Source organism: Panicum virgatum, chromosome 5N (assembly GCF_016808335.1).
Source record: "Panicum virgatum strain AP13 chromosome 5N, P.virgatum_v5, whole genome shotgun sequence".
Classification (NCBI taxonomy): domain Eukaryota; kingdom Viridiplantae; phylum Streptophyta; class Magnoliopsida; order Poales; family Poaceae; genus Panicum; species Panicum virgatum.
Window position 1 is genome coordinate 1,016,383 of NC_053149.1, and position 27,647 is coordinate 1,044,029.

Sequence of the window (27,647 nt, forward strand, 5' to 3'; positions counted from 1 at the left end):
GACCCTTTATATTTATAGGGTGAGGAAGACATACCCCGCAAGAAATCATTTTTTCAGATCTAAATCTATAAGATTTTCTAATTGTACTCGGATTCCTCATGGACTAGTCAGACCCACCGGTCAGACCGGTCTGACTCATGTCGGATCAGCTACAGCACCAGACCGGTCAGACCGTTTGATCAGACCGGTTGATGCTAATTTTGGCTGTCAACATATGCCCCTCTGTATTTTTGGTAAAGCTTTCTTGCCAAAAAAACATTCTTCTGAACCAAAATTGTCTAAGGGCAATGATTAGCAACGCATCTGCCATATATTATCTCTAAACATGTTAAAATAGCCAAAATAAGAGAACTAGCAAATGTAACAATTTCTAGCTTAGGATGAGCAAACTATTTCGGCTTCATATTGTTTAGCATGATCAATAATAGAAATCTTGACACGGCCAATGCGGCCAATTATTCAAATCTTGGCCCATTGGTAAGACATAAGTATGAGATTGATAGTCATAATATGCCAACCAAGGATTATACCAAAACCATAGATTATAATTGGGTATACCTAAATACGTGTTCCATGGCATATGCATCGACGGAATAAATGATGATGAATTGATGACCAATGCGATGACCTTTGATTCTTTCTTGATCTTGGTGATGAAGCCCTTCCTCGTTTGTCTTCCAATTGATCGCTTTGTTTTTGTTCAGATATCTTCTTATATTTATCTAGAAGCTCCTCAAACATCGTCTTGATCCTATTTTTTGCACTACCAGACTTCTTAGGTTCAGACTGGTCTAACGAACCGGTATCATGATCGTCACTGGGGACAATTTTACTAATTGAGCTATCCAATTTCTCTTCAACAACTGGCTTTCTTTATCTAGTGTCAAATCTGAATTTTTGTTTAATCGTCCATCTTTTTTGACACGATAAACTTGCTTGATCACCTTGTATTTCTTTTTCTGTATAGACCGATCTTTTTCCTCAAAATGGTCATTAATAGTAGGTGATGATTTACCAATTGCCGGCTCCCTCTAGGTAATATAATCTGGACACAAATATCTAGAAAGAGACAACATACATGAATTATAACACCATGACGGATAAAAACAAGGCATGCTGTAATAAGATCCGCATGGCATAGGTATATGTGATCTATGTGACGGAAACAGCATTGAATTAGGAAAATTATTCCATTGCCGATTCCGAACATGGAATTACTGTCTTGGAGTAGATCTTGAGTGTTTCGGATGTTTTGGCTGACTAGCATCATTATATTGTTTTTTTGGATTTAGCCGGAAGATCTCCAAGAAAGGGCTTCAGCTTTTCCTTTTGATGCTTGTGACGGCCTTTGGATTCAACGGTTTTCCAAATACCAATCTCAAGTTTTTTGGGCTTAACCATCTTAGATTTTGATTTATTTTGCAAAACCCTAGATCAGTCGGTTGGACCGGTCTTGGAACTGGTCAGACCGGTTGCAGTGCAACCAGCATCTTTGCTTTTGTTTTGATGCCCCCCAGCGTTGAAGTACTAGATATATTCTCCAAGCTCTTGCTACGGAGTTTTGGATAAACAATTTCGGCCTGAGACGGCCGAATTTCATCTTGACTGGCAACATTAGGCAAAGTTTTGCAATGATTATTAGTCGGCTTCTCAACAACCGACTTTTCAATAATAGAAATTGGATCTACACTATTCTTTTTATTAATCAGCTCATCCACAAAAATAAGCAAACCACTTATAAAAGTAGCTGCGGCCTGCGGATTTTCTATGCCTTGGTAGATCGTACATCCTCAACTCATCGATTACAGATATCTTCATCATGATGATGCCTTGTTCCGCCACCCGATAATAGTGAGAATGCAAAATTATGAAGATGCCTTTGCGTAGGTCTTCAGGCAATCCTTCAAGTGTCTTCATATCACTGGAGTTTAATAGATCGGCCATGATAACCAGATTCTCGTTCCCTAGTGGAGTCGCCAAAATGTGTTGACACCTTTTACGGAGCAATACACGAACACGCTAGATCACGCAGCACGCAGCGACGCTCCTTGCAGCGCCACAGCACCAACCGGTCAGACCGGTATGGTGGACTGGTCAGACCAGTCTCGCCGGGGCAGCCCGACGAAAATCCAACAAACGCCCGCTCGGAGGGACCCCGTCGGGGCAAACGCACTTTGGGTTGCCCTAGACTCGGCAGGCCAGCTAGGGGGTCCTCAAACATCATGGAGACGAGAGAAGAACATCATGTCGAGGTTGGAAAAGGTAGGGTAAAGAGAAGAGATAAAGACAATGAAAGATAAATATATTTGATAGATTCGATTGGGTTGGATCCTTAATCGGCCGTGACCCTTTATATTTATAGGGTGAGGAAGACTTACCCCGCAAAAAATCCTGTTTACAGATCTAAGTCTATAATATTTCCTAATTGTACTCGAATTCCTCTTGGACTGGTCAGACCGGTCGGACTCCTGTCGGATCAACTACAGCACCAGACCGGTCAGACCGGTTGATGCCAATTTTAACTGTCAACTGTACCTATATCTAACTTATTTACCTGGCCTGGCGCAAGAGGTAGAGACACGTGAGAACAAGATATCTCCATTTTCTTTGTTGGATATGAATAGCACATCATACCGGTCCTTTTGGGTGATATTTGTAGTCGCTATCACGTACTCAATCTTATTCTAGTGGATATTTATTGCTTTTTTTGATTGAAAATAGTATCCGTATCATCCAATTTTCCGTTTATCTTCCATATGACGTGTCATTATGCTATTGGGCTCAAAAGTGATTGATTACAAACAAAGAAATCACCCGGATGATGGGTAGGGCAGCCACTAATAAAACTGTAATTCATAAACAAGTGTTCAAATTAAACTTAATTGCACCACAACATTTTTATCACCATATCTTCAAAATAAGATTATTCTTATTAAATATAAATGTATTTGAATGGTTATCATAGTTGGAAGAATTTTTTATACTAAATTGGAACAAGTTCATTGGAAAGGTAGATCCAATTGTTCCAACTTAAAAAACAGAAATGTTGTTCTAGAACAATGTTCTAAGAAAAAATGTACTAAATAAGAAATACAAATATTCCATTAGAATATATAGATTATTTTTAGAACAAAAAAATGTTTCAAAGAAAATGTTATGGAACAAAACAAAATAGTTTAAAAAGCCACTTCATTTATCACTATCACTCTATTCGGCTGGCTTGTCAGCCAATCAATCAGCAGTGTTTTTCTCTCGCAACAAATCAACACCAGCTGCCTGCCACCCACAATATTTTTATCTCACAACAAATCAACACCAGCCACGAGTAAGGGTGGTAATGGACCATAGCCCTAATACTCTCTTCACAATTCTACTTGGTTTTTAATTTTTTTAGCTCAAAATTGAACAAAATTATAGACCGACTCTTTTAAAATCTGACTTTTAGATTATCTAGATAAAAAATAAGATCATTTACCACCCCTAGCCAGGAGCAACACGTGCGACACAAGCACACAGACCCTCCATGTGCGTTAGGCTAGCCGTTGTATGCGCGCGCAAGCGCTCTTTGTTAGGCATCTGCATGCTATGGTCTGCTGCATTTTTTTTTTGAGAAAAGGGTTGGATTTTATTGATATAGTAGTTTTACATCCAAGCCCCTGACCGGGTACTTCTTAAAGAAAGAAAAATTACACATAAGTCCACAAGAGAAGTTAGCCTGTGCTCTTCGCCATCTCCGACCATCGCTGCTGCAACCTGGTTCTCCTCAATCTCCCGCTATGAAGAAGGTCCAGGAAGACGTTTCTGGTCGACTTCCGATTCGACGAAAAGACTTCAAATTTTAAGCCCATCAGTAGCACGATGTGCTGTTGGATCGTTGAATGCCCCGGGCAATCCCCATCATTACCGGAAACAGATGCCAGACATATCTCCAGCAGTCTCCGGCCAATAAACAGCAATCCCACAAAGGGGATCCATGAACACCGGCCCCCAACCAGGGGCAAGTGGACAATAAACCTCACAAAGAAACTCCTTGGAGGTACCAAAATCCGATGAAAACATCACCGGTAAAAGCTCCAATCCTCCAGGCTTTGGACGCCAATTTGTTGGCAGCAAGGCCAGCGACGACGTTGAAGTCGTGGGCATAGCAGGCACAATGAAGCCCACAGAGGACCTGAACACCGACGCATAAAACAACAAAGAAAACATCGTCGGAGCTAAACCCTCCACATAAATGAGCACCGCCATGCTCCACCAACCCCTCAGCCATCACCAGACTCCCACCTCTGACACAGACGACAGCCGAAAAACCTAGGAGGAAGCAAAAAATTCCCGGCGAATTCCTCACCGAGAAGAGATCCAACTCTAACCTAACGAAGGGTAAACTGGAGATCCCCAACCCATGAACATAAAGCTGGAGAAGTAACCATCCTCCCATCATCAGCGTCCGTGATGTCACTGGGGCTGAGAGAGACCCCCACTGACCGTCGAAGCACCATGACAGAGGAAGGTCATCCTAAAGGAAACCCTAACTACACCTAGATCTATAAAACTAGACTAGTATGCACAACCGGGGGTCAATTCCCCAGTTCCCCTTCGTCTCTGGCGCCGAACGGGTCACCGGAGAAGAAAGGCAACCATCGGAATCGGCCCCAGGAAGAAAATCGCTCTCCTGTAGGGGAGAAGAAGGCCCCAGGGTGCGCGCTTGCTATGGGCTGCTGCATGGGTGCGCCAGGCCTGCGTTGGGCCTCGTCAAAGCTGTGTTGGGCCTGCTGCGACATATCAACAGGCAGGGATTTTTTCTTTTTTATATTTAAAAAAAATTAAAATTTCAAAAATATATGTCCGTTTTGAAATATTTCAAAACTACCCCCGGTCGCCCTATGGGGGGGCGACAGGCCCTAAGTGTAATTTTTTTTTCTTCAAATTTGCAACGAGGTTCATGACAAAAAAAAAAGAGGCCTGTCGTCCCCCCAACGGGCGACAGGGCCCTGTCGCCCCCTGTCGCCCACCAGAGGGGCGACCGCCTCTCAGCACACTGTACACCTTCCTAAGCGAGCAACTGCCTAAGCGAGCAACTGAAATTTCGAAGTCGCAACAAGAGCTTGCTGATTGGCTGGTTAGTAACGTTGTTTCTACTAGTAGCGTGCGTTAGTTTCTTTCCTGTGACAACGCACCGACACATTGGTATACAGAAAACATGGAGGGCCCTGTTTGGTTGCGCGTCGTAAAATTTTTGAAAAGACATCTTTCTACATTTGAAGTACTAAACATAGATTAATCACAAAAATAATTACAGAACTCGTCTGTAAATCGCGAGACGAATCTAACGAGCATAATTAATCCGTCATTAGAGGGTGTTTACTGTAGCATTACTGTAGCAATTTAGCGTCTGATTACAGCCTAATTAGGTTCATTAGATTCGTCTCGTCATTTACAGACAGCAGTCGCAATGTGTTTTTTATTTCGTCTAGATTTAAATCTCCATGCAGGTGCCGAAATTTTTTTTTGGAATTTTGAATTTTGGAACTGAACACGGGCGAGATCAATGAAATGCAGCTCATAGGAAGTTGAAAGGCAAGCCCTTTTTATTCCAGCAGTAGTTATTGTATATCCATACTCTACCAGTACGGCACCGTGTAATTATCAGCCATCTGCCTATCGATAGTACTACTCCAATACTATCCAATACTGCATCAGCTTTGACGAACAGTGTACTACAACAAATGCAATAAACACCACACCGACTCCTACTAGCTAGTACACTGCACACAGCAGCAGCGCTAGTACTAACGCACAGTGTCGGTACGTTGTCACAGGAAAGAAACTAACGCACGTTACTAGTAGAAACAACGTTACTAACCAGCCAATCAGCAAGCTCTTGTTGCGACTTCGAAATTTCCGTTGCTCGCTTAGGAAGGTATAGCTGAGAGGCGGTCGCCCCTCTGGTGGGCGACAGGGCCCTGTCGTCCGTTGGGGGGGCGACAGGCCCCCTTGTTTTTTTTTTGTCATGAACCTCGTTGTAAATTTGAAGAAAAAAATTACACTTAGGGCCTGTCGCCCCCCTAGGGCGACCGGGGGTAGTTTTGAAATATTTCAAAACGGACATATATTTTTGAAATTTTGATTTTTTTTAAATATAAAAAAGAAAAAAGTTCAACAGTCAGTTACGTATGTGACAATTGGTGGTCCGATGTTGCGAGTCACGTCATGACATATGACATGATGATGCGCCCTATCCTGACAAAGGTTTTTTTTTCTCTATCTCTACTACTGAAAAGAGGCTGAGGGTCAATTTTTTTTTCTTCGTCATTCGTCCGTCGTCCGTCGCCCCCGCCTCCCCTTCGTACGTCGCCCACATCATGGATTCAAAAATCAAATTCCCTAGGGCCCTATCACGTGGCCCCCTTCCGCAAATCGCGCCACTCCCTCCCCAAGAACCGCACGCCATCGCGCCTCTCCATCATCCTTCGACGCCGCTGCGGCAGCCGCGCCAGAGTGCGATCCCGGCCATCACGCCTCTCCATCATCCATCGACGCCGCTGCGGCAGCCGCGCCCGAGTGCGATCCCGACGTCGCGCCCCAGCGCTGCACGCCACCGCACCGTCGTCATCACCATTAGGGGCGGAGCTAGGATGGTGTTTTTTTCATTGTTAGGAATGGCCAACCATATAAATTTATATAAAAATTTATTTAAAATTTGAATTTGTAGTGCAAATTTGGGGATGGGCCAGGCCCCTGCCCGCCCCCCGTCTCCGCCCCTGATCACCATCGTCGTCGCGCCTCTCCGTCACCCCTCCTCGCCGCTGCCGCTGCCGCGCCCAAGTTCGATCCCGACGTCAAGCCCCCAGCGCCGCACGCCGTCGTCGCGCCTCTCCGTCACACGTCCTCGCCACTGCCGCCGTCGCGCCTCTCCGTCATCCGTACCTCTCCATCGCCGCCTAGAACAGTCACAGGTACCTCTCCATCTCCTAGATCGAAGGAAATAACAACGCATGGTCTCGGCAAGCGAGCGGCGATGCGGCATCGCCGGGGGCGCGGCGCTGGAGCGTGCGGGGGCGAGCATGACACTAGAGCGGCGGCATGCTGTACTTCGGTGGCTGTGTTGACATGAGAATTGAGTCACAGGCAACCCATTAGCTGTCCATGTCTATGCAGTTAACATGTTTGAGGAAATGCCTGTGAAAGACACAGTTGTGGATTCGTTAGTTTTCTTGTGCGTGCTCCTGTTGATTCACCTTTAGACACAATTAGCTAGCTTTGATGCATGGGCACCTTCTCATGGCTGCGGACCTGGACAGAAGCGAGCGGCGCCTTGACCAGGGACGCCGCGGCGAGGGTGGCTGCGGTGACCCGGCACGCTGGATGCGCTGTGGGCAATGATCAAGGCTGGTGCAGCACAGGAGCATGAGATATCTTTGTTGAATCCCAGTGATGTTGTGTTTTCATTCATTGGGAAAATGGGACCAAGAAAAGTTATGGATACTATGCTAGCGAATTGATTAATAGTGCATATATCTTTGTTGTCCGGTCACATATGATTCTACCATCCAACCAAGGATTTCATGGTTTATTATAAGGATGCTTTAGATTCTTCTAAAATTGCTGCAATAAGCTGTACTGCCATTTTTTTAGGAAATTGACGTTGCCATACTTTCCTATGCAGAGATAATCACTATTTTTCTCTCTTTGGATCCTCTTAAGGAATGATGGTATGTCTGATTGTCTGGGTAATTTGAAGCATCAGCTTCAGAGAAAGCTTGCTACTGTCTAATCATCAGGTAATTCTTTTAGCTAAATGCCAACATGTGACCTCAATTTATTCAGTACTGTGCTATGTCATGGAAGTAAAAGGTGAAACTAATTTTCATTTTCCTGTAAAACTAAATGATTGAGCGGTATCTTGAAAACTAAATGGCTGTCCAACCTACATAAATTTGAAGCCTCATTAATCTGAGTGGTACTAATGGCAAAGGACTAGCAAAGCATAACTAATTTGAAGCTACAATTGAGTATTTTACTTACAGACTCACCACTTGCATTCATAAAAGTCTGGATTGGCAAGCATTACAGGGACATCACCAATAGGCCTAAATAGAAAGAAAGATTGTATTTTCAAAAACAGGTAAGCGTACTTTGATTCCACACTGATACAAATTTAATAAAAAATGTCCTTCCATAGGTTTTGTTTGGCTGCATGTAATTGGGAAAATCCAAATAAAGTGGCTAGCTGGTACTTCTTATAATGCAGCAACTCAGAACATTGGGTACATGCAAAATATAATTCTGAATATTGGCTACAGAAAAATAAGAATAGAGAAACTTCAGAAAGCGGGTTCACATTCATTTTACTTAAAAGCACCAGAAAATGCAGTACAGCACTTCATTTTACTGCTTAATAGGAAAGACCAATGGCACAGACTCTACTACCCAATTCACAGTATGCTCTACTAAAAGTCTGAATCCTGGTTCAGACCCTATATCATCGTACAAGTGTTTACCAAAAGGTGCAAAAGCAATAACATTGCCTATATCATCAGTGTTTATTCTGTTTCTGAAGCTCTTCCAGTACCCCCACGGCCTCGAATTTGTCGCCGCCGGCACTGCAAATACAGAACGGCAGGCTTTATTTTCATGCAATTCTGGGGTTCTAAATATCAATTTTGTTACAAGCCAGTAGAACTTGCTGGTGGATATTGCAGGTCCTATATAGCATAGTTCTGTAGATATCAGTCTGGCTTAGGAATTTTGATTTGCATCTCTTTCAGGAGAGTGATCTGTATCTCCTATGTGTTCATTTCTTCTATTAATCATATATATTCTGTGCGCCTATCATTGTCACAAGGCTTGCTGCTTCGCTCGGTCACTGCTACCCTGACAGGTCCGACGCCCCGTCGTTACAACTTGTGAAACTGAATGGATCCTCTAAACAGTAATACTAAAGGTAGTACTCTTTTGTCTCAATTGCCATTGTTGTTTATTCACAACATGGTTTTTTCTCCTCCTAAGGTACAAATATTGTTGATACAGACACGGGTGTAATTGAATATGCCCGTCATCGAAGAAGAGAACGGGACAGGGCCCGTGCTGCCTTGATGACAGATGAGCAAAAGGAGGAAAAGAACAGGAAGCGGCGTGAGGCATATAAGAGGAAAAAATGTCATGCGCACAACAAGGAGAATGATCCAGGTTTGCACCTTTTTGTGATAATGGTTGAGCTGTTATTAGTGTACATCTGATAGCCGTAACCTTCTGTGGATTTAAATATGAGTAATCCGAATACTAATACGGCGGCCGTATGCATCGTTTCTGCCATTGATAAACATACAATAGGCGTGTTGTAACCGCGTTCTAATTCTCCATGGCACCACATTCTAATTGTTGATGTGTAATTTTAGGCTCTGCTTTGCTCGAACAAGAAAGTGATGGAATTATGCCTCCCTTGAGGTCAAATGATGAAAGCATTCAAAGAAGCAAGAAGCACCTTGAAGCTAATCAGAAGCTCATACAAGGAAGTGATAGAATTCTTACTCCCTTGAGGTCAGATGGTAAAAGAGTTGGAGATCATAAAAAGAAATATGAAACACAGATAAATGCTATTGGAGCAGGTTTGTATTTAAGTAGATCAGTATTTCCAATGATGTCTTCTGTAGTTCTTTGTTGTTGTCCCATGCGAAGCTACATTTATCTTTCTTTTGGTGTCATAGCTGACAAACATGGTGCAACAGATCAACATGGTGCACCTATCACCAGGGCTCCTGATATCAACGAACATCTAGACGGTATGAACGGATTAATATTTATGTTAGTTGTTTACACAGCTAAATATCTATTCCATCTTTTTTTCCCATTTCATGCTAAGTATCCGTTTGTCCAGCAGGCGGCCACCATGTCACACCCACCACTAGCACTCCAATAGTGACCGAGCATCACACAACTCCATCTTTCACCGAGCAAACGACAAGTATCATTGTCTACCCTGTTAAACTTTTGTTTTATGATCTTTTGATTTATACTAAAGAACATGATTAAACAGATTATATCCCAGTCGACATGGAGAATCATAACCTCTCCGACCCCTGCACAAATGTCACACCAGGTACGTGATTCAATCATTCTTGCCCAAATATTATAAGTAGTGCTGAGATAAGTATCTTTTTATTTACAGTACCTGGCTATCAGCAATTGAACCGCATGTGCAGATAATATTTTGGTTGTTTGATGTGCACATATTTACACCATTTTGCACATTATTTTTTTTGGAAATCTATCATTTGTAAATACATTACTCCGTCTGCGCTATGAATGACTACACTACTTGATTGTTTGTGATATCAAAACAATGTTTGTCGTCGTTACATTAAGGCTAAATTATGTCTGTATATCTATAAGTAGTGCTGAGATAAGTATCTTTTTATTTACAGTACCTGGCTATCAACAATTGACCGCATGTGTGGATACACCGAGCGTGAGTGTTAAACCATGCAAGAAAAAACCTATAACCGATCAACAACGGGCCCATATAAATAAACGCCGTCGTGAAATATATCATGAGAAAAAACAGTCGACTGATCGGTGTGACATAGAACGAAAGGAAAGCATAAAGCAACGGAGTAGAGAAGCATACCATGCAAAAAAAGGAGGCAAGCCGGATGTCAGGTGAAAAAACTAAGCCTCCAAAGAAGACGTGCAGAACGTAGTAGTGCCTACAAGAAAAGACTGAGGTTATCGAGAGAACAATCTACACCCGGAATCCATCGCCATGGAAAATCCACAATTCATTTTCCCCACCCAAGGTCAATCCAAATTAACCATGGAAGATATTGATATTGTTTTAAACAGACCGCCGCTCTTCGTTCTGTTTTCATCAGATCAAGGTTTAGGTAACAAAGAGATTGAAGAACCCATTGAAATGCCATCTGCACACCAAACCCGACGACAGCGTGTTCCTCCAGGGGAGAGACAAAATCATTTAGTCTGTCGCAATCTCTTATTTGAAGCCACAATTGGAAGGAAGTACTTGGGTCCCCCCGATGCCGCGAATGAAATCCCCGATGTGGTGAATGCTCCAACACAATCGTCCGTCATTAACACCGGTGAATGCCACTTATTTTTCTACCCTGATTCAATTTTAGCACTATTTGTATTTGATTGCTAAGTCAACATTGAATATATAGGAGCAACGGACCCAAAACAAGCGCAACACGCAAATCCACAAACACAAGAATCCGTTGTTGGTGCATCAATCGTTGAGGACGGTAATTTATTTAAAGCTATATTTTTTCAAACTAGACAAATTATTTAGTTACACCTCTTTCTAATTACCAAAATGTCAATAAATCACTCCAATACGCAGAAGTTGTTGATGATGATGTTGTATTTGAGGAGGATGAGGAAGAGGACGAGGGTTATCTATTCGCGGGACAAGGTATTTTTATTAAATATCTTTATTAAAAATAACCTTTGAATATTTAATAATATGTATTTATCTATTATATTAAATATAGAACAAGAAGATGAAGTCGATGTGGAAATCAACCTCGACGATGAAGATAACGGTGTGCTAGATGTGTTGGACCCTTATGACAAGGTCTATGCTAATGTGCCAGCTGAAACACATAAGTTAGAGGCGGTGAATAATTGCGAACAGTGCAATGCTAAGAAGGTTGAGTATGAAACTCTAGGTTTTTGTTGTCGCAATGGGCAGATACGTTTATCCACACCCGACACACCGCCTGAACTTATGAGGCTGTGGACGGCTTCAGATGCTGATACAAGGCACTTCCGTTCTAACATTAGATTCTTCAATGGCCATTTTTCATTTACATCACTATATTGTAACCTTGACCGCATGACCGCGAGCATGCGTAATGGAGGTGTGTAAACGTTTTGTGCCCATGGTCAAATTTACCACAATGTACGCTCATTTGGTAAAGAGGAGGGTACTAAACCAAGACATCTTGAGTTGTATTTCCATGATGATGACCCTTTGCTGGAGCATCGTTATCGAAGATGTCGAGAGGAATGCCTAAGGAAAGATAAGGAAGTCATCGATAGGTTGGTTGCGATCATGCGGGGCAACCCATACTCTGAGCATCTTAGGACAATGGGTGCAGTTGATGATCTGGAGGATTACCACGTAGAATTGAATCTTGGCCAACGGTTGGACCAGCGAACCTACAATGTACCTATCACATCAAAAGTTGCTGCAGTTTGGATAGAGGGTAGCGAGCATCATGGGCAGTTCGAGCATAGTGTTGTACTCCAAGGGAATGATAGATCTATTCACGGCATTCGGTCATACCATGGTCGTTATGATGCTCTGTCATACCCACTATTCTTCCCTAGGGGTGAGCTTGGGTGGCACAATTGCATCCCAAAGGTGGGAGTCACAACGGCGGAAGTAAATAAAGCTCGTGAAGTCCGAAAGGCACGTGCGGGCGGCGAGGATCTAGGTACATTTTTGGATGCATATTTTTATTGTCTAATTTAATAAATTTTTCTATGATTTAGTAATTACAATTACATTCTCCATTCGTGTAGGGAGTGCTGGAAATTTATGTGTATCAGTGCGTGACTACTACTGCTACAAATTTCAAATGCGTCCTGGCATTTTCAACCCAATATTTTTTGGCAAGCGACTTTTTCAAAAATTTGCCGTTGATACATATGTTAAGATTGAAAGCTCTCGATTAGATTACATCCGAAACAATCAAGATAGTCTCAGGGACGACCTGTACCAGGGTCTTGTTGATAGTTTGCACGCTGGTGAGTGTCGAGGTGATGCTGTTGGAAGATGTACCATTCTTTCTACGTCATTCATCGGAGGCCCTCGTGACATGAGGCGCCGGTACATGGATGCAACGGCCCTGGTACGCAAGTACGGTAAACCACATATCTTCCTAACAATGACCTGTAACCTAACGGGGATGAGATAAGGAATGAACTGTACCCAGGCCAGTCCGCACAGGATCGTCCAGATCTTGTAACTCGTGTGTTCAGGGCAAAGTTAGAGGCTATGAAAATTAAGTTGCTGAAGAAGGATATACTTGGAAAGGTCCGGGCATATGTGTATGTCGTGGAGTTTCAGAAGAGGGGTCTACCGCATGCTCACTTCTTGCTCATAATGAAAAGGAAATGGAAGCTCACATGTCTGGAGCAGTACGACCGACTCATATCTGCTGAGCTGCCAAACAAGAAGAAATATCCAGAGCTGTACATGATGGTGACCAAGCATATGATGCATGGGCCGTGTGGTGTGCTAAACCCAAATTGCCCATATACTAAGGGACGTTCTTCATGTAAGAATCATTATTCGCGTCCTTTCGCGGAGTCCACTTCGCAGGGTAAAGATTCTTACCCTATATATCGTCGCCGTGACAGCGGGTGTAAAGTGAAGGTTCGAGGTTCTGAGCTCGACAATCGATGGGTTGTCCCTTATAACCCGCACCTACTGTGTGTGTTCAATTGTCACATAAATATTGAGGCATACAACAGCATTAAATAGGCAAAGTATTTATTCAAGTATGTATACAAAGGTCATGATCGGGCTTCCATAGCAGTTAGGGAGTCAGGCCAGGCTGACAAAGAAGGGAACATAGATGAGATCAAGGCATATAGAGATGCTCAATGGGTGACCCCTCCAGAGGCGTTCTGGAGGATATATGGTTTTGATATTAGTAAGAATTATTCGCCCGTACAACAACTTCAGCTGCATCTTCCAGACATGCACATGGTGTCATTTCACAATCGTCAAATGATTCAACATATTGTTAATAAACCAGGCGCCGATGAATCAATGTTGACAGCTTATTTTAAAGAAAACGGAGTGCACGAATTTGCTCGCAACATATTGTACCGTTATTTCCCAGAATTTTTCACATGGCAGTCTGATGGTAAATTTTGGCGCCCAAGGGAACAGGCTAACACTGGGTAAATTGGGAGGATCGTATCAGCTCATCCAGCTGAAGGTGAACGCTACTATCTTCGGATTCTCCTAAACCATGTGGCTGGAGCAACTTCATATGAAGATTTGAGAACCGTTGATGGTGTAATTCAGCCTTCTTTCCGTGAAGCTGCCGAGAAAAGAGGATTGATTGAGAAAGACAACTCACTTGATGAGTGCCTTTCTGAAGCTGCCACGTATCAGATGCCATCATCACTACGAAGGCTTTTTGCAACAATATTGGTATTTTGTGAACCGAGCAATGTATTCGCACTCTGGCAAAAACACCTAGACGCAATGTCTGAGGATTATCGTCGCAACAATCCATCAGATGCTATCGTTGAGCAGATGGTCCTAATTGATATTAGAAACATGCTACAATCGATGGGGAAGGATATAAAATCATTCCCTCTCCCTGACATTGATAACACTTACGATGATGCTTGTGGTGTTCCATGGGAGATATTCGAGGAATCAAATATAGAGAGCACCGAGGATGATGTGGCCTTATCAGAGTCCCTTAATCATGAGCAGAGGGCTGCTTACGATGAGATCTTGTCATCTATTGATTCCAATGATGGAGGGTTATTTTTTGTGGATGGCCCTGGTGGAACCGGAAAAACATTCTTGTATAGGGCTTTGCTTGCCAAAGTCCGCAGTCAGAACAAGATTGCTATTGCGACTGCTACATCTGGGGTTGCTGCATCCATAATGCCCGGTGGGAGAACAGCACATTCACGTTTCAAGATTCCACTTACCATAGATAGTGGTGGATATTGTAGCTTCACCAAACAAAGTGCTACAGCGACTCTGCTACGCACTTCTTCTTTGATTATTTGGGATGAGGTTTCTATGATCAAGAAACAAGCAGTGGAGGCATTGGACAATAGCATGCGTGATATAATGGATAGACCGGATTTGCCTTTTGGTGGGAAGACTGTTGTGTTCGGGGGAGATTTTAGGCAGGTCCTACCCGTTGTCAGGAAGGGGTCGAGGGCTCAGATAGTGGATGCTTCATTACGTAGGTCATACCTTTGGGATTGCATGTGTCACCTGAAGCTTGTGCGCAACATGAGAGCGCATAGTGACCCATGGTTTGCTGATTATCTTTTGTGCATTGGCAATGGAATAGAGGAGGCCAATGTTGATGGTGAAGTCCGTCTCCCAGATGAAATTTGCGTGCCATATACTGGAGATGGCAATGATCTTGATAGATTAATCCATCTTCCCTAACCTTAATGAGATCATGGCAGACAAGGACTACATCACTTCTAGAGCTATTTTGTCCACACGCAATGATTGGGTTGATAGGATTAATATGAAGATGATTGGATCTTTCCAAGGTGGGGAGGTGGAGTATCATAGTTTTGATTCTGCCATCGATGATCCACACAATTACTATCCATCAGAGTTTCTTAACACCCTTACACCTAATGGATTGCCTCCACATGTGTTAAAGCTAAAGGTAGGTTGTCCAATAATATTGCTTCGGAACATTGATCCTGCAAATGGTTTATGTAATGGAACGAGGTTGGTTGTTCGTGGTTTTCAAAGAAATACTATCGATGCTGAAATCGTGTTGGGCCAGCATGCTGGAAAACGAGTTTTCCTCTCTCGGATACCCTTATGCCCATCTGACGACGAGATGTTCCCATTTCAATTCAAAAGAAAACAGTTTTCTATCCGGCTCAGTTTTGCCATGACAGTCAACAAGTCACAAGGTCAGACTATTCCTAACGTCGATGTTTACCTCCCTGACCCCGTGTTCCCGCATGGGCAGTTGTATGTTGCAATGTCAAGGGCAACTGCTAGAACAAACATCAAGATTTTGGCACTTCCACCTAATGCCACTGAGCTCGAGGAAAAAGCTAAAAAGGAGAAGAAAATTAACAAAAAAGGGTAACGAGATAGTTAATAACAAGAAAGAAAGGAAAACAATCCATATAATGGGACATTTACAAAGAATATTGTATACAAGGAGGTCCTAACAGCATAGCAGACAGGTATTATATAGTACTAATAATTACATTTAACTAATATTGTTATTTTCCAAGTTTAATCTTTATGCATCTAACACTTTTTTTATTTCATCACTTGTTTATTTCAGACGGTGAAAGTACTGTGGAGTACGAAGGATTATACATGGCTCAATGGTACCAAGCTGTTCCAACTGATCATCCGTATTTATAAATTGGTGTTGCTAAGATGCATCTATCTCTATATTGTTTTTAGCTGCTAACAAATATAAGCAATATTATTTCTTTGTTGGTTAATGTTTTGTGTATTACGTCTAAAGTATATTTGAGCACTTATAGTTATCTCGGTCTTTGATGTTTTTGTTCATGAATTTTTTTTCCGTGACAACGCAGGGGCATGAACCTAGTTAGAAAAAATTTTTGGTTGCTTCTCCTTTTGCTCAACTCTACTAATAAATTCCGTCCATCATCATCATCCAGGCGAATGATCAAATGGCCGGCCGTAGGGCTTTGATGCATGCAGATAAAGCAAATGCAATGGAGAGGATTAAAATTAATGTTGTTGGCTGCAAGAGAGGATCGGAATCTCTCTCGCTCTGACGTGTGTAACGCTTGCTTTGCTTCATTATCCAGCTTTGACTGAGCGACCATACAGGACTGGCTGGCGTGTGGATGCATACATCCATCTCCATCGATGGAGATGTAGCGTCTACTTCAAGTCAATAAATCATGCAACCATTATAGGGAAACTGTTAGCTTTGAGATCGATATTCTTACAATAACATTGTACGGTGGGTGGGTAATTTATACGGCCTAGAGGTTAGTTTATGTTATATTTAATAACGGTAAATTTTCCATATAATAGCATAGGAGGGTATTTTAAATAAAACTTTAGATTAATTATTTTTTAATCAGAAATACCTAGTATATATAGGATATCTGTGTTATTATTTGCCCGGCCCTTTTGCTTCATGGAGAAGAGAAGCTATGCAGAATTCAATTTCACTTTGATATATACTTTCTCCATTCCAAATTGTAAAATAAAGTACTAACATTTATGATACCAAATAAATATCATTAGATTCTTCGTTAATATACTTTCGTAGTATATCTATTTGATGCTATAAATTTTTATAATAGTTCCTATAATTTTGGTCAAACATGAATATACACTACCAAAAAAAGAGTCATTCGTCCACCTTGAGTTAGTAGCGGTTGCTTTAAACCCGGTACTAATGCCAATTTAGTACCGGTTCTACAGCACAGTGCTCCTCGGAGCCATTTAGCACCGGACCATAACATCACCCGGTACTAATGGCACTATTTAGCCCCGGTTGGTGTTATGATCCGGTATTAAATGGCTCCCGGGCCCCCAGCCATTTAGTACCGGACCATAACATGATATGGTACTAAATGCCACCATTTAGTACCGGGTGGTGTTATGGCGGTACTAAATGGTCTGCCCCTGTTACTTCAAAAGGATAGCGTCTCCTTTGTATGCATATGTGTTGTGTGGGTGGGATGGTAGATGAGACTATGCACGAGGCCACAGGTCACGAGTTCGAATCCCCATGTACGCACAATTATCCGGGTACATTTTTTCTAAGTTAGAGTACATTTAGTACCGGGCGGTGCGGCCGGTACTAAATGGATGTCCATTTAGTACCGCCCACCTGGTACCGGTTGCGGCAGCCGGTACTAAGAGTGCCTAACCCCCGGTTCAAATGTATGTTTTTGTGGCAGTGATAGTTTGACTTTTCAAGAAAGTTAGAATGACTTCAATTTGAAACGGAGGGAGTATGCAGCAAACTCATATAAATTATGAGATGCTACATATATGCACTACTTAATCCATTCTCTGATCTTAGTAGTAGTTGACTAGCTAGTATGCTGGCGGAGAATGAAACCCTTAATGATATCTAGCTTTGCATGGTGGCGGCATTTCCATCGTTGGCTAGCTAGCTAGGGTTTGGTGAATGCATATATAATTGAGCCACAAGGTTCCTTACATTATTCCGGCCCCTATCATGACGAATAAACTTGCACTGGGGCCCAAATCTTGATAATGTTGCGCCAGATGTTGTCTCAGTCGATCTCTTGACTCTTGCACGCAATTATATGCTAAACTGGTAGGCCAAGAATTAAAGATTTCACATGCAATTCATATATATAGGACCACCCTTAGTTTGATTTTGTGGATTTAGGTTACTATGTGGCTTTTGGTAATGCTCAGATTTTTTTGACGCGAACTACAGCGGGCAAGATGCCAGCTTAGCTTGAACTTGTCACTATAATTAAAAATATAGCAAACCACATAGAGATACAACTTAACGCAAAGAAAAATAATATAGAAATACAACCTGTACAAATCAAAAGACAAGACATGATACAGGTCAAGGACCAACCACCGGCACCGATCACTGAATAGAGTTGCCACTGAGCAAAATATCACCGTATACCACAGCCATTACACGTTCACACCACCCCTCGTAGCTATGTCGCACCACTATCGCCCTCCATCTAAGAGACCACCCAATAGAGTGTGGACCAAACGCACAACAACCAAAACTCACCGGACATGAACATCTCCCTTGAAGTTGAGGGGCAGCATCATTTGCAGTACATCCAGGTGCCACGTATTGTCATCCAACGCCAAAAATAGGGGAAATCTTATAGAGGGATAACAGAAAAGGTGGATACGAACAACGTTGGCATTCGCTGATGCCACCAACAAGAAGACAACCGATGGGGAGTATAGGTGATGAAGAAGAACACTCGCCGAACCACGGCAATAATAATCACCCACCAACATCAAGCAGGTCCATAAAAAGTACAAACATAAAGAAGAAGCGGGAGACTCCAGGAATAGCTGGACGAACTCGGCAGGCAGTGGCAGAACGTGATCCAAATGGCCAAATATGAATGGCCTCAATTAAGAGACTATACTAGGTTACTAGCATGGAGTCTTGTGCAGGCTGTAAGTTGATGGGACTTGGGACATCAGAAATTTCCCTTGGGCAAGCAGGGGCTATAGTTGGCCAACTGGGCCGAGCTCGCTGGGCCGGTACGGGCACGGCCCGAGAAAGCACGGCTCGAGAACAGCTCGGCCCGTCGCCTTTTGGGCCCGTGCCGTGCCCGTGCATGATGTGGCATGATGTGGCCCGTTCAACAACCAATAACTCAATAGCCCATATAAACAAATAAACCCTAATCCCTCTCTCTCTCCACGGGCCGCACTCTCCTCGCGCGCGCTCTCTCGCGCCGCTCGCGCCGCGCCGCGTCCGCCGCCGTCACCCCCGGCAGCCGCCTCCGCCAGTCGTCCCCGCCTCCCCGGCCACTTGCCATCGCCTCCTGTCGCCCCCAGCTGCCGCCGCCGTCTCCTGTCACCGCCTCCCCGGCCACCGCCGTCGATGTCGCGCAGGCCGCCGCCGCTCCCTGGCCTGGCGTGCTATCATGCCCCGGGGCACGGCACGGCACGCCGGCGGCCTCGTGGGGCCGTGCCTGGGCCGGGATGCCGGCACGGCAACACTACGCGGCACGGCACGACGCCACCGCCATGCCCCGGCGTGCCGTGCCGTGCCGTGCCTGTGCCAGCCGTGCTCGGGCCGTGCCGTGCCCGGGCGGTCCGGTTGGCCATCTATAGCAGGGGCTGCGGCGGAGCCTAGTTTTTCCTCTGTTGAGGTCCGTTCCTGTCGGCAGGAGTAGTGATATGTGCGAAGGTGAAACATCTCACATGCACTGAGCGCATGCTTTCGCTACGTATTGACCAATAACGGTGGCGGTGAAATTCCTCCCCACGCACCGGGCGTGACACTTTTGCTTCTCAGTTACATCCCATCATGCCATACTCAAACCAGGACGAGCAAGGACGAGGTTAAAATGCAACAAGGTACATTCTTTATATAAAATGCATCCACCAGACTGGACGGAATGAAGAGACTACATCGATTGCAATTGGAAGAAAGAGCAATCACAGTTGGATGGAACTGATTGCAACTGGGCGCAAACCAATTGCAACTCAAACTGATCTGATTGCAACTGGACGCAAACTAATTGCAACTCAGACCTACCAGATTGCAGCTGGACATGAACCGGTTGCAACTCTGTTGCAACTAGAACGGTCACAGCTGCAACTGAGAAGGTGTGTGCATTCTCTATACAAAATGTACCCTATGCATTATAACAAAATATATTTTGTTTGCGAGTGAAAGTGAGGCTTTAATTTTGTGCAAGATTGAGAGAGATGTTGTAAAACCGATGGAATTGAAAGCGGACAGCAAAGATCGTTGAGAGCAAATCAATCCAGGAATCAGCTTTTTTTCATCTAAAGTGGCTTTATTTCACCTAAAGTACAATCGACCGCTGCACCTAATAAAGAGACGCCAAATGGTTGATTATTAATTATATCTATCGATAGCATATATAGCAGCTCTTCACTCTCGTCGATCGATTGCCTTCGTTCTGACTTGACAAGAAAGTAAAATCATTGCTAGCTCCACCTGCAACTGCACCTCATCAACAAGAACAAAAAAACATGACTAATTAACAAACCATATATGCATATAACAAAAGTCGACCATGCATGTATGCGTGCATGAGTCAAACGGCACACATAACAATATGTCTTCCATTTCTATATATTATTTTATCAGACTGCGGATCATTTCTATCTACTTTTTTCTTAAAAAAAGAGAAATTAAATCATCCTATCTGCAATATAATCTTTAGAACAAAACTAAATAGTAGGTCATATATACGAGATACGCAACGAACTTATTAACACAGTAACAGAGATAGGCCTCCCACTGAGAGTAAATCTAAAGAACAGGGATAGGGGTATATATATTTATTTGGAAATAAGCAAGCCAAGGTAGTTGTCTTCACTGCTGGTACTAGCTAGCTAGCAATCAACTGTACTTAGTTTATTTTATTGTAGTTGAAAGTTTGCATAAGCCCCAATTAACAAATACCACCACCTTCTGCACAAACCAGTCCTTTTAGCCTGAATTCGTGTCACACAGCGTACCTTTCCGCCACCACTTTTTATTGATTGATAAAGCTGGAAGCTATTTATCGCGCGCGCTGCTGGAGGTCGAGCTATCGCAGAAGGGAGGCGCAGCTCGATGGTAGGTGGGCCCGCGCGCGCACTGTGCTTCTTCAACCTCGAGCCAGCGATGGTGGTTGGCGCCGGGATTAGGGGAGGGGTGGCCGGGGTCCGAGGAGTGGTTGGTGGGCGGAGCGGCCGCCGGCGAGGTCGCCGGCGGCCGGGGTGGTGGAGGGCGGCGGCGGACTTATGATTCCGGTTTGCTGGGGGTGGGGCGGCTCCATGGCCGCCAGCCATAGAGGAGGGGGTCGGGGGCGGCGGCGGCCAGGCGGTGGCGGCGGTTCGGCCGGCGGAGGGCGAGGCAGCGCGGGAGCGCCGCCGACCGGGCGGGGCGGGGCGAGGAGAAGGCGGCGGCGCGCGGCAGCGAGCTCGGTTAGCGTGGCGGCGGTGGAGGGCGGCGGCGGAGGCGCCGCCGCAGCCAGGGGCCGCGGGGGCGCTGTTCATCTTCCCTGCACGGCTCGCTTTTGCGATTGGACGGGTTCCAATCGCAGAACGCGATAAATAGACGCCCCCAGCAAAAGTGGGGCGATGAGGCGAAAAAGGGTAAAATAAGCATACTAGAAAAACAAAGACAGAGAATTGCAAGGGAAAGTTCGAAAATAAAGGAGTAGTGTAGACAAAGGAACCAGGGGAATACAAAACAAAAGCCCAGATTCCTCTCCAAAGTCCAAACAGATCTCCCTTTTTCCATCTCTCCTGCTGTTGTTTTCTTTCTCTAGAGACCCCATCTCTAGCTAGAAAGGGAAAGCAGGAGGAGGACAAGCAAAGCTACCGGCCGGCCAGACCCTAAAGATTGACCTGAGATTGCATAATAAGAGAAATTTCCTGCAAGATATGGCTGTTGGATCCTAGAGGTTCTGTTGTGTGCTCAAGCCAAACAACATGATGGGTGGAGGGGAATTCAAGAGCTCCTTGCTGCAGCAGATGGTGTGGAGTGGTGGTGGTACAGACAGCAAGAATATGATGAATAGCTTGATGCCTTGTGCCGAGGAGCAAGAAGCCTCCAACAACAAGCAGATACCTTCTTCCATGCTCCTCTCCCAACACCTCCTTGAAATCTCTTCCGGTCCGGCTCCTGAGGTGAACACCAGTACTGCAACTTCTCTAGCAAGCAGTGATCTACATGATGGGCGGGAGAGCAACATGCCGGAGTCATGGAGCCAGCTGCTTCTGTAAACACCTATCTCTATCTCCACCCTTCGTTCTCTCGGTTCTTCTGTCTCTTAATTTGGTTCTGTCATGGCAGAATTTGTACTATGGGATTCATGCAAATTTGTATACGGTTCTGGGCTTTTCTCTAGCTTGTTTACTGATATAATCACTCGCTCGCATGCATATCGTCTGCACCCACAAATTAATTATATATTTGCAGTGGGGGATTAGTTGGAGATCATGAGAGATACAGCGCTGCCACAGCTCTGCTGTCAAAAGGACTAGAGGAGGGACCTAATAATATGCCTCATCAGGCTGCAGCAGCTTACAATCTCTATGGCCATGGTGGTGGTGAGGAGATCATCCAGACATCGTCGGGGACCAACAAATCTCAGCAGGTGAGCCGGGCGATGCTCTTGGCGTCCTCTCCTAGGTCATGCATCACCACAAGCCTCGGCAGCAACATGCTAGACTTCTCATCAAACAGTACAGTGCTGGCACCGGAGGTGAAGAATCATCATTCTGATAACTCTTCTGAGGTAAGCGATAAAACTCATCATAAGGAAACTAATTGATTGCGTCTCGAGTGGACATATTAAGTTCATTTTTCTCTTTGATAAAAAGTTATTTCTATCTGTTTAATTTGCTGGGTATATATAGTGTATGGCCTACCTTAATTCTGAAACTCATATATGTTCCAAATAAAGTTTTCATGATTCTTGGATATTGCTTCATTCATGATCTTTCTTTTACATAAAAAAATTCATGATCTTTCTGCAAAGGGTGTAATAAAGATCCACTTCGTACAAGGCGTGCGTCCTACATGTTAATTTTTGCTTAATAATGTTCCATGTGCAACTGACTCCGATCCATTATTGATCAATATTGCTGCGTATTTATGTGGTCTTTATTTTCCAAAAAAATATGTTTCAGGGCAACAGCACTGCCAGTGGTTCAGCTCCAAAGAAGGCTAGGGTTCAAACCTCTTCTTCCGCACAATCTACTCTAAAGGTTTGTTTCTTCATCCATCTGGAGTGTATCTAATTTGCCCATCATGAAAGAGTTGGAGAGATGCAACGCGAGTTGGATTGATCATCTCAGGGTGTTTAAGTACAGCAAGTTGGCTTAGCGCATGCCGCTATTGGGGGGCATCGTGGCCACGACGAGCACTCAGCGCATCAGCAGGCGCGCAGGACTTGGTCCTCTAACAAACCATCAACGGCTATAGAGGATAAGCCTCAGCCACTCTTGGAATCCGGCTCTGAGGCTCTCACTGATGATGACCTCCTCTAGACATATAACAAGTAATTAATGGGATACAATCCTTTGTTTGTTTCAGGTAAGAAAGGAGAGGCTTGGGGATAGGATAACAGCGCTTCACCAGATAGTGTCCCCATTTGGCAAGGTACGTACAGCAGCTAACTAATTAGCCACACCAATACACCATAGTAGTACAAGCCAGAGGTGGTAAAGCTGCATGCATGTATGTTGAGAGAGAAAAATGCATGCAACTAAATATTATAGTAGAAGAGCTCTTTGTAGCTACCTCGTCAGTCAGATATATGAGTGTCTCGTCCAGCAGATAGATGGTTTTAACGGCTCTGCAAATGTGGTTTAATTTTGCCCATGCTCCCCTCCTGTACTCTTTTGTTTTCAGCTGCAGCTTCTCTTTCACTTTAGGGGTCGTGTGCGTGATGAGTGAATCCCTGACATGCATAGGTGTTCCTTTTTGCAGACTGACACTGCCTCCGTACTACAGGAGACTATTGGCTACATTAGGTTCCTCCTGAGTCATATTGAGGTCCAATTCCTTTCATTAATCATACATATTTATATTTATACTTCTCATATATATGTGTGTGTGTTCAGTTCTCAAAATGTGTCATCAGATCATCAGCTTTTGTCCGTAGCTAGATGCTCAGTATGACGTGGTAACCTATGCGCCCTGCTAAATTAAGTAGAGAGCATCTCTAACAGATTACTCATCCCACTCCCCAATACCAAAAAATTGATGTTTTGGTGATGGAAGTGCTACAACAGATTACCAATCCGATTCCCATTATCTATTAGTTTTTGGTAATCACCAAAACACACCTCTCTCTCACCTAAATGAAGGGGATTTTTCCTATACCCTATTCTTGGTGATTGGATTTTAGTAATCTGCTGCAGCAACTATTACCTAAAAGACAAAAGTAACTATTGGTAATGGAGAGAGAGAATATTTAGGGTATGAGGTATGAGTAATTTGTTGGAGATGCTCAATAAGTCAAGTTGATGGATGTGGCTAAACCAGTTCATAGTAAATTTGGCTGGTAGTTTGAGAATCTATATGTATGTGCTGTCTGTTAGTAAGTTACCAAAGCTTAATAAGCATATTTTTTCATGCATGCATTACACACTTTAGTAATTACACGAAGTACTAAGTAAATTTTTCAATGGGGATTTATAAATATATCAATAAAATATGACCAGAATGAGGACTGTTGGTAATTAATGTACCGTGTCCAATGCTAAGAGTGAGAGTGGCCTGAGTAAGATCAAATGCGAGCAGGTGAAAAAAACAAAAGAGCGAGGACGTGTGGGACCGGGTGTAAGAGCACGCCGTTAAAGTTGTGCATGCATGCATGGCTGCTTGCAGAGTTGCAGTACATCGCGTGCTGTCGTGTTCTGCCGTGTGTTTCATTCTCTTCAGCAGTATGCATGCGACAAGCATGCATGCATGTCTGATGTCTCTCTCTTCTTCCGTCCTCCATTTCATCATCTCTCTTCTCGGTGTCGGTCTTATGCTCATGACAAGGTAATATAATATATAGAGAACTTTTGTATAATGATTAGAAAAAACAAGAGTAGTCTATCTGACAGAACCGTACGGTGGTTGAGGTAGAAAGTACGTGGAAGTACCTAAATTAAAGTATCTTGTGGTACAAAAATGTGGGACCAAATATCAAAAAGTGGGACTGAATACTAATTTAGTTTAATTTTTTGTAAATACATTACATTGATCAACGGTCAGAAAAAATTCCAAGACAAAAATATATTTACAATCATTGTAACAAAACTCTAATATATATAGTATTGCAGGCTCTCAGCTTCCCCTACTTGGGAGGCCATGGCAACGGGAACTCCATGGAACAACACACCGTAGCTAGCGTGAGTTGATCTCTCTCTCCACACACATGTAAATATTGTATAGGTACGTCGTACGTGTGCAGGAGCTAGGTAGGCACGTGCAATAAAGGTGTCCTAAAAATCAAAACTTTGACATACGCATGCACTTTCATCGACCACTTTAGATTCCTGCAGATGATAGGGTTGCTAGCAAAGGTAGCTTTCGCAAAGCCAGGCACTGTTCAGATCATGAGATGAGTAGTGGGCCGTGGGAATTTTTGAAGCTTTTTGGGGCATCCTCTCCGTAAGAGCTACCATGCATGCTGCATTAGTTTGTTCAATTTGACTCAAAAAATATTATTGGGTACCCATCTGCATCCTTAGTGACCACCGATTCTAAATTGCGGCTACAACTTTTAGAAATGTCACGTGATTTAGATATTTATTAAAAATGAGTACATATATTTGTCTCTTAGAAATACTTTTGTAAAGGTATAAATATACCATTACTATGCATAGTTTCCTCTTTTTAAAGCCCAACTTGGTACTCAGGGCCTGTTCGGATCTAGAAATTAAGGCTAATTGTTACTCCCTCCGTTTCAAATTATAAGTCATTCCAAGAATCTTGGAGAGTCAAAGTTTTTCAAGTTTGACCAAATTTATATAACAAAATAATAGCATTTATAATACCAATTAATTATCATTAGATTCTTTGTTAGCTATATTTTCATAGTATACATATTTGATGTCATAAATCTTTGTGTTTCTCTCTATAATTTTAGTCAAACTTTGAGATGGTTTGACTCTCCAAGATTCTTGGAATGACTTATAATTTGGAACGGAGGGAGTAGTTGGCTATAATGGCTCGAACTAAATCGTTAGATGCTTAAAATTAGGCTCATGATGTTTGTATACATGGGCTAAAGTTGGAGTCCTGGAAAAAGTCCATTTGCCCTTAGTATTTTCTAGAATATCGTGAAGGATTGTAGTCTCGCATATATATGGCCTGTTTAGTTGGCCTCTTCTAAAATCTTATAGAAGAGAATCTTGCATGAATGGCTGACTAAATGAAGTATATTTGCAAAATCTCTTCATGGATGGGTGTAACTTTTCGCGACAAATCAAATAACAGTAATCAATCGATGATTGGCTACAGTGATGCTATAGTAACCATTCTCTAATCTTGCGGTCAAAGGCCTCATTAGATTCGTTAGGGTTCATAGCACGGGGTTCTGGACTTGGTTTTGTAAACTGGCATTATTTAATACATGTAATTAGCAATCAAAGTAAGCACTCTAGGGAACTAACCAAACGGGTGTGGTGCATGCAGATTCAGGAGGAGGTAAATGGCGGCGGTGACGACGAGGGCTCCAATAAGGATTATTTGAGGAGGAGAGGGCTGTGCCTGGTGCCAGTGTCGTGCACGTCGCACCTCGCCGGCGACGGTAGTGGCACCTCCGACTTCTGGGCGGTGGCCACGGCGCCACCACCTCCACCGCCGCTCGGCGGCATCATCTGGCGCTAGAGGACGACCATGCATATATGCATCCGCATCATCGATCATCATCATCATCATATATATATATATATATATATATATATATATATATATATATATATATATATATATATATATATATATATATATATATATATATATATATATATTTGCTTTCTTTCTCCTGGTGATTTTGGCCGCTGGGCCGGCCGGTTGCTACTTGCTAGCTTCATCTCTAGCTACCATGAGTTGCTATTCTCACTATGGAATACAATAATAATGGAGCTAGCTAGCGAGCAGCTAGCTACCGGCTAGCTGGCTGTATGTATCTATACTATACGGGTAGTATATACATACGTTGAGATCGAGATATATGATGATGGAGCATATATCATCATCAGGAGCTGTCATTCTGTCGTCACAGCTAGCTGTAAGTGCTAGCTGCAGCTAGTAGGCTCATTGCTCTTGATGCATATGCATTTATATATCTTTAATTTTTGAGCGAGAGAATTCTATTCTGTATGTATACATATAATGTTTATATGTGTGGGCTAGCTATTACACGACTGTCCCTGCTGCTGTACCCTTTTGGATATACGATATGTATAAGAATTAATTTTTATGCTATTTATTCCCTCTGCAGCATCGCCATTTAATTAATCTTGGTCTTTCTAGTAGTATCTCGGTTATTAAACATGCAACACAATTTAAATTTTCAAGTACTTAATTTTCATGATAGACGTAGTTGTACTTATTTTTGCTTTACTTAACTAATTTAATAAATAAACGTTGTTGGTCAAAATTAGATTAAAAAAGTTGATGGTGTGCATTATTTTTCTTTTTTTAGAGGAGTGTGTATTGTTTTTT

At 43.2% G+C, this 27,647-nt stretch overlaps 2 protein-coding genes across 13 annotated transcripts; both read left to right on the forward strand.

Annotated features, from left to right (window-relative positions):
- The first annotated feature begins 6,677 nt into the window (after window positions 1-6,677).
- On the forward strand, window positions 6,678-15,815 carry LOC120675857 (ATP-dependent DNA helicase PIF1-like). Of its 10 annotated transcripts, none has more exons than XM_039957071.1 (12): window positions 6,678-6,953; window positions 7,702-7,778; window positions 8,879-8,941; window positions 9,028-9,186; window positions 9,396-9,605; window positions 9,705-9,779; window positions 9,878-9,961; window positions 10,034-10,096; window positions 10,422-11,093; window positions 11,175-11,255; window positions 11,354-11,425; window positions 11,505-15,815. In XM_039957071.1, exon 12 carries the CDS (start codon window positions 14,147-14,149, stop codon window positions 15,173-15,175), a length of 1,029 nt encoding a protein of 342 aa, XP_039813005.1. In that variant the 5' UTR covers window positions 6,678-6,953; window positions 7,702-7,778; window positions 8,879-8,941; window positions 9,028-9,186; window positions 9,396-9,605; window positions 9,705-9,779; window positions 9,878-9,961; window positions 10,034-10,096; window positions 10,422-11,093; window positions 11,175-11,255; window positions 11,354-11,425; window positions 11,505-14,146; the 3' UTR covers window positions 15,176-15,815. The 10 variants fall into 10 exon arrangements, 9 of the variants coding, with proteins under 9 accessions (XP_039813005.1, XP_039813004.1, XP_039813003.1 ...); XM_039957070.1 differs by having other exon boundaries at window positions 6,680-6,953; window positions 7,664-7,778; XM_039957069.1 differs by having other exon boundaries at window positions 6,681-6,953; window positions 8,843-8,941.
- A 5,790-nt stretch (window positions 15,816-21,605) lies between these two features.
- On the forward strand, window positions 21,606-27,351 carry LOC120674027 (transcription factor bHLH68-like). 3 transcript variants are annotated; one of them, XM_039955087.1, is made up of 9 exons: window positions 21,606-22,194; window positions 22,395-22,572; window positions 22,672-22,713; window positions 23,108-23,185; window positions 23,514-23,579; window positions 23,910-23,975; window positions 25,256-25,324; window positions 26,613-26,850; window positions 26,931-27,351. In XM_039955087.1, exons 1-8 carry the CDS (start codon window positions 21,905-21,907, stop codon window positions 26,805-26,807), a joined length of 984 nt encoding a protein of 327 aa, XP_039811021.1. In that variant the 5' UTR covers window positions 21,606-21,904; the 3' UTR covers window positions 26,808-26,850; window positions 26,931-27,351. The 3 variants fall into 3 exon arrangements, with proteins under 3 accessions (XP_039811021.1, XP_039811020.1, XP_039811019.1); XM_039955085.1 differs by having other exon boundaries at window positions 21,617-22,194; window positions 22,395-22,713; XM_039955086.1 differs by lacking the exon at window positions 25,256-25,324 and having other exon boundaries at window positions 21,611-22,194; window positions 22,395-22,713.
- Window positions 27,352-27,647: the final 296 nt, after the last annotated feature.

What these genes read in the sequence shown, in the direction of transcription:
- LOC120675857 (XM_039957071.1), top strand. Translation starts at nt 14,147, where the DNA reads ATGCCATCATCACTACGAAGGCTTTTTGCAACAATATTGGTATTTTGT.
- LOC120674027 (XM_039955085.1), top strand. Translation starts at nt 21,905, where the DNA reads ATGATGGGTGGAGGGGAATTCAAGAGCTCCTTGCTGCAGCAGATGGTG. An exon ending in CCGCACAATCTACTCTAAAG is followed by an intron (nt 23,186 to 23,513) that starts GTTTGTTTCTTC and finishes TGTTTGTTTCAG; the next exon opens with GTAAGAAAGGAGAGGCTTGG. An exon ending in TAGTGTCCCCATTTGGCAAG is followed by an intron (nt 23,580 to 23,909) that starts GTACGTACAGCA and finishes TCCTTTTTGCAG; the next exon opens with ACTGACACTGCCTCCGTACT.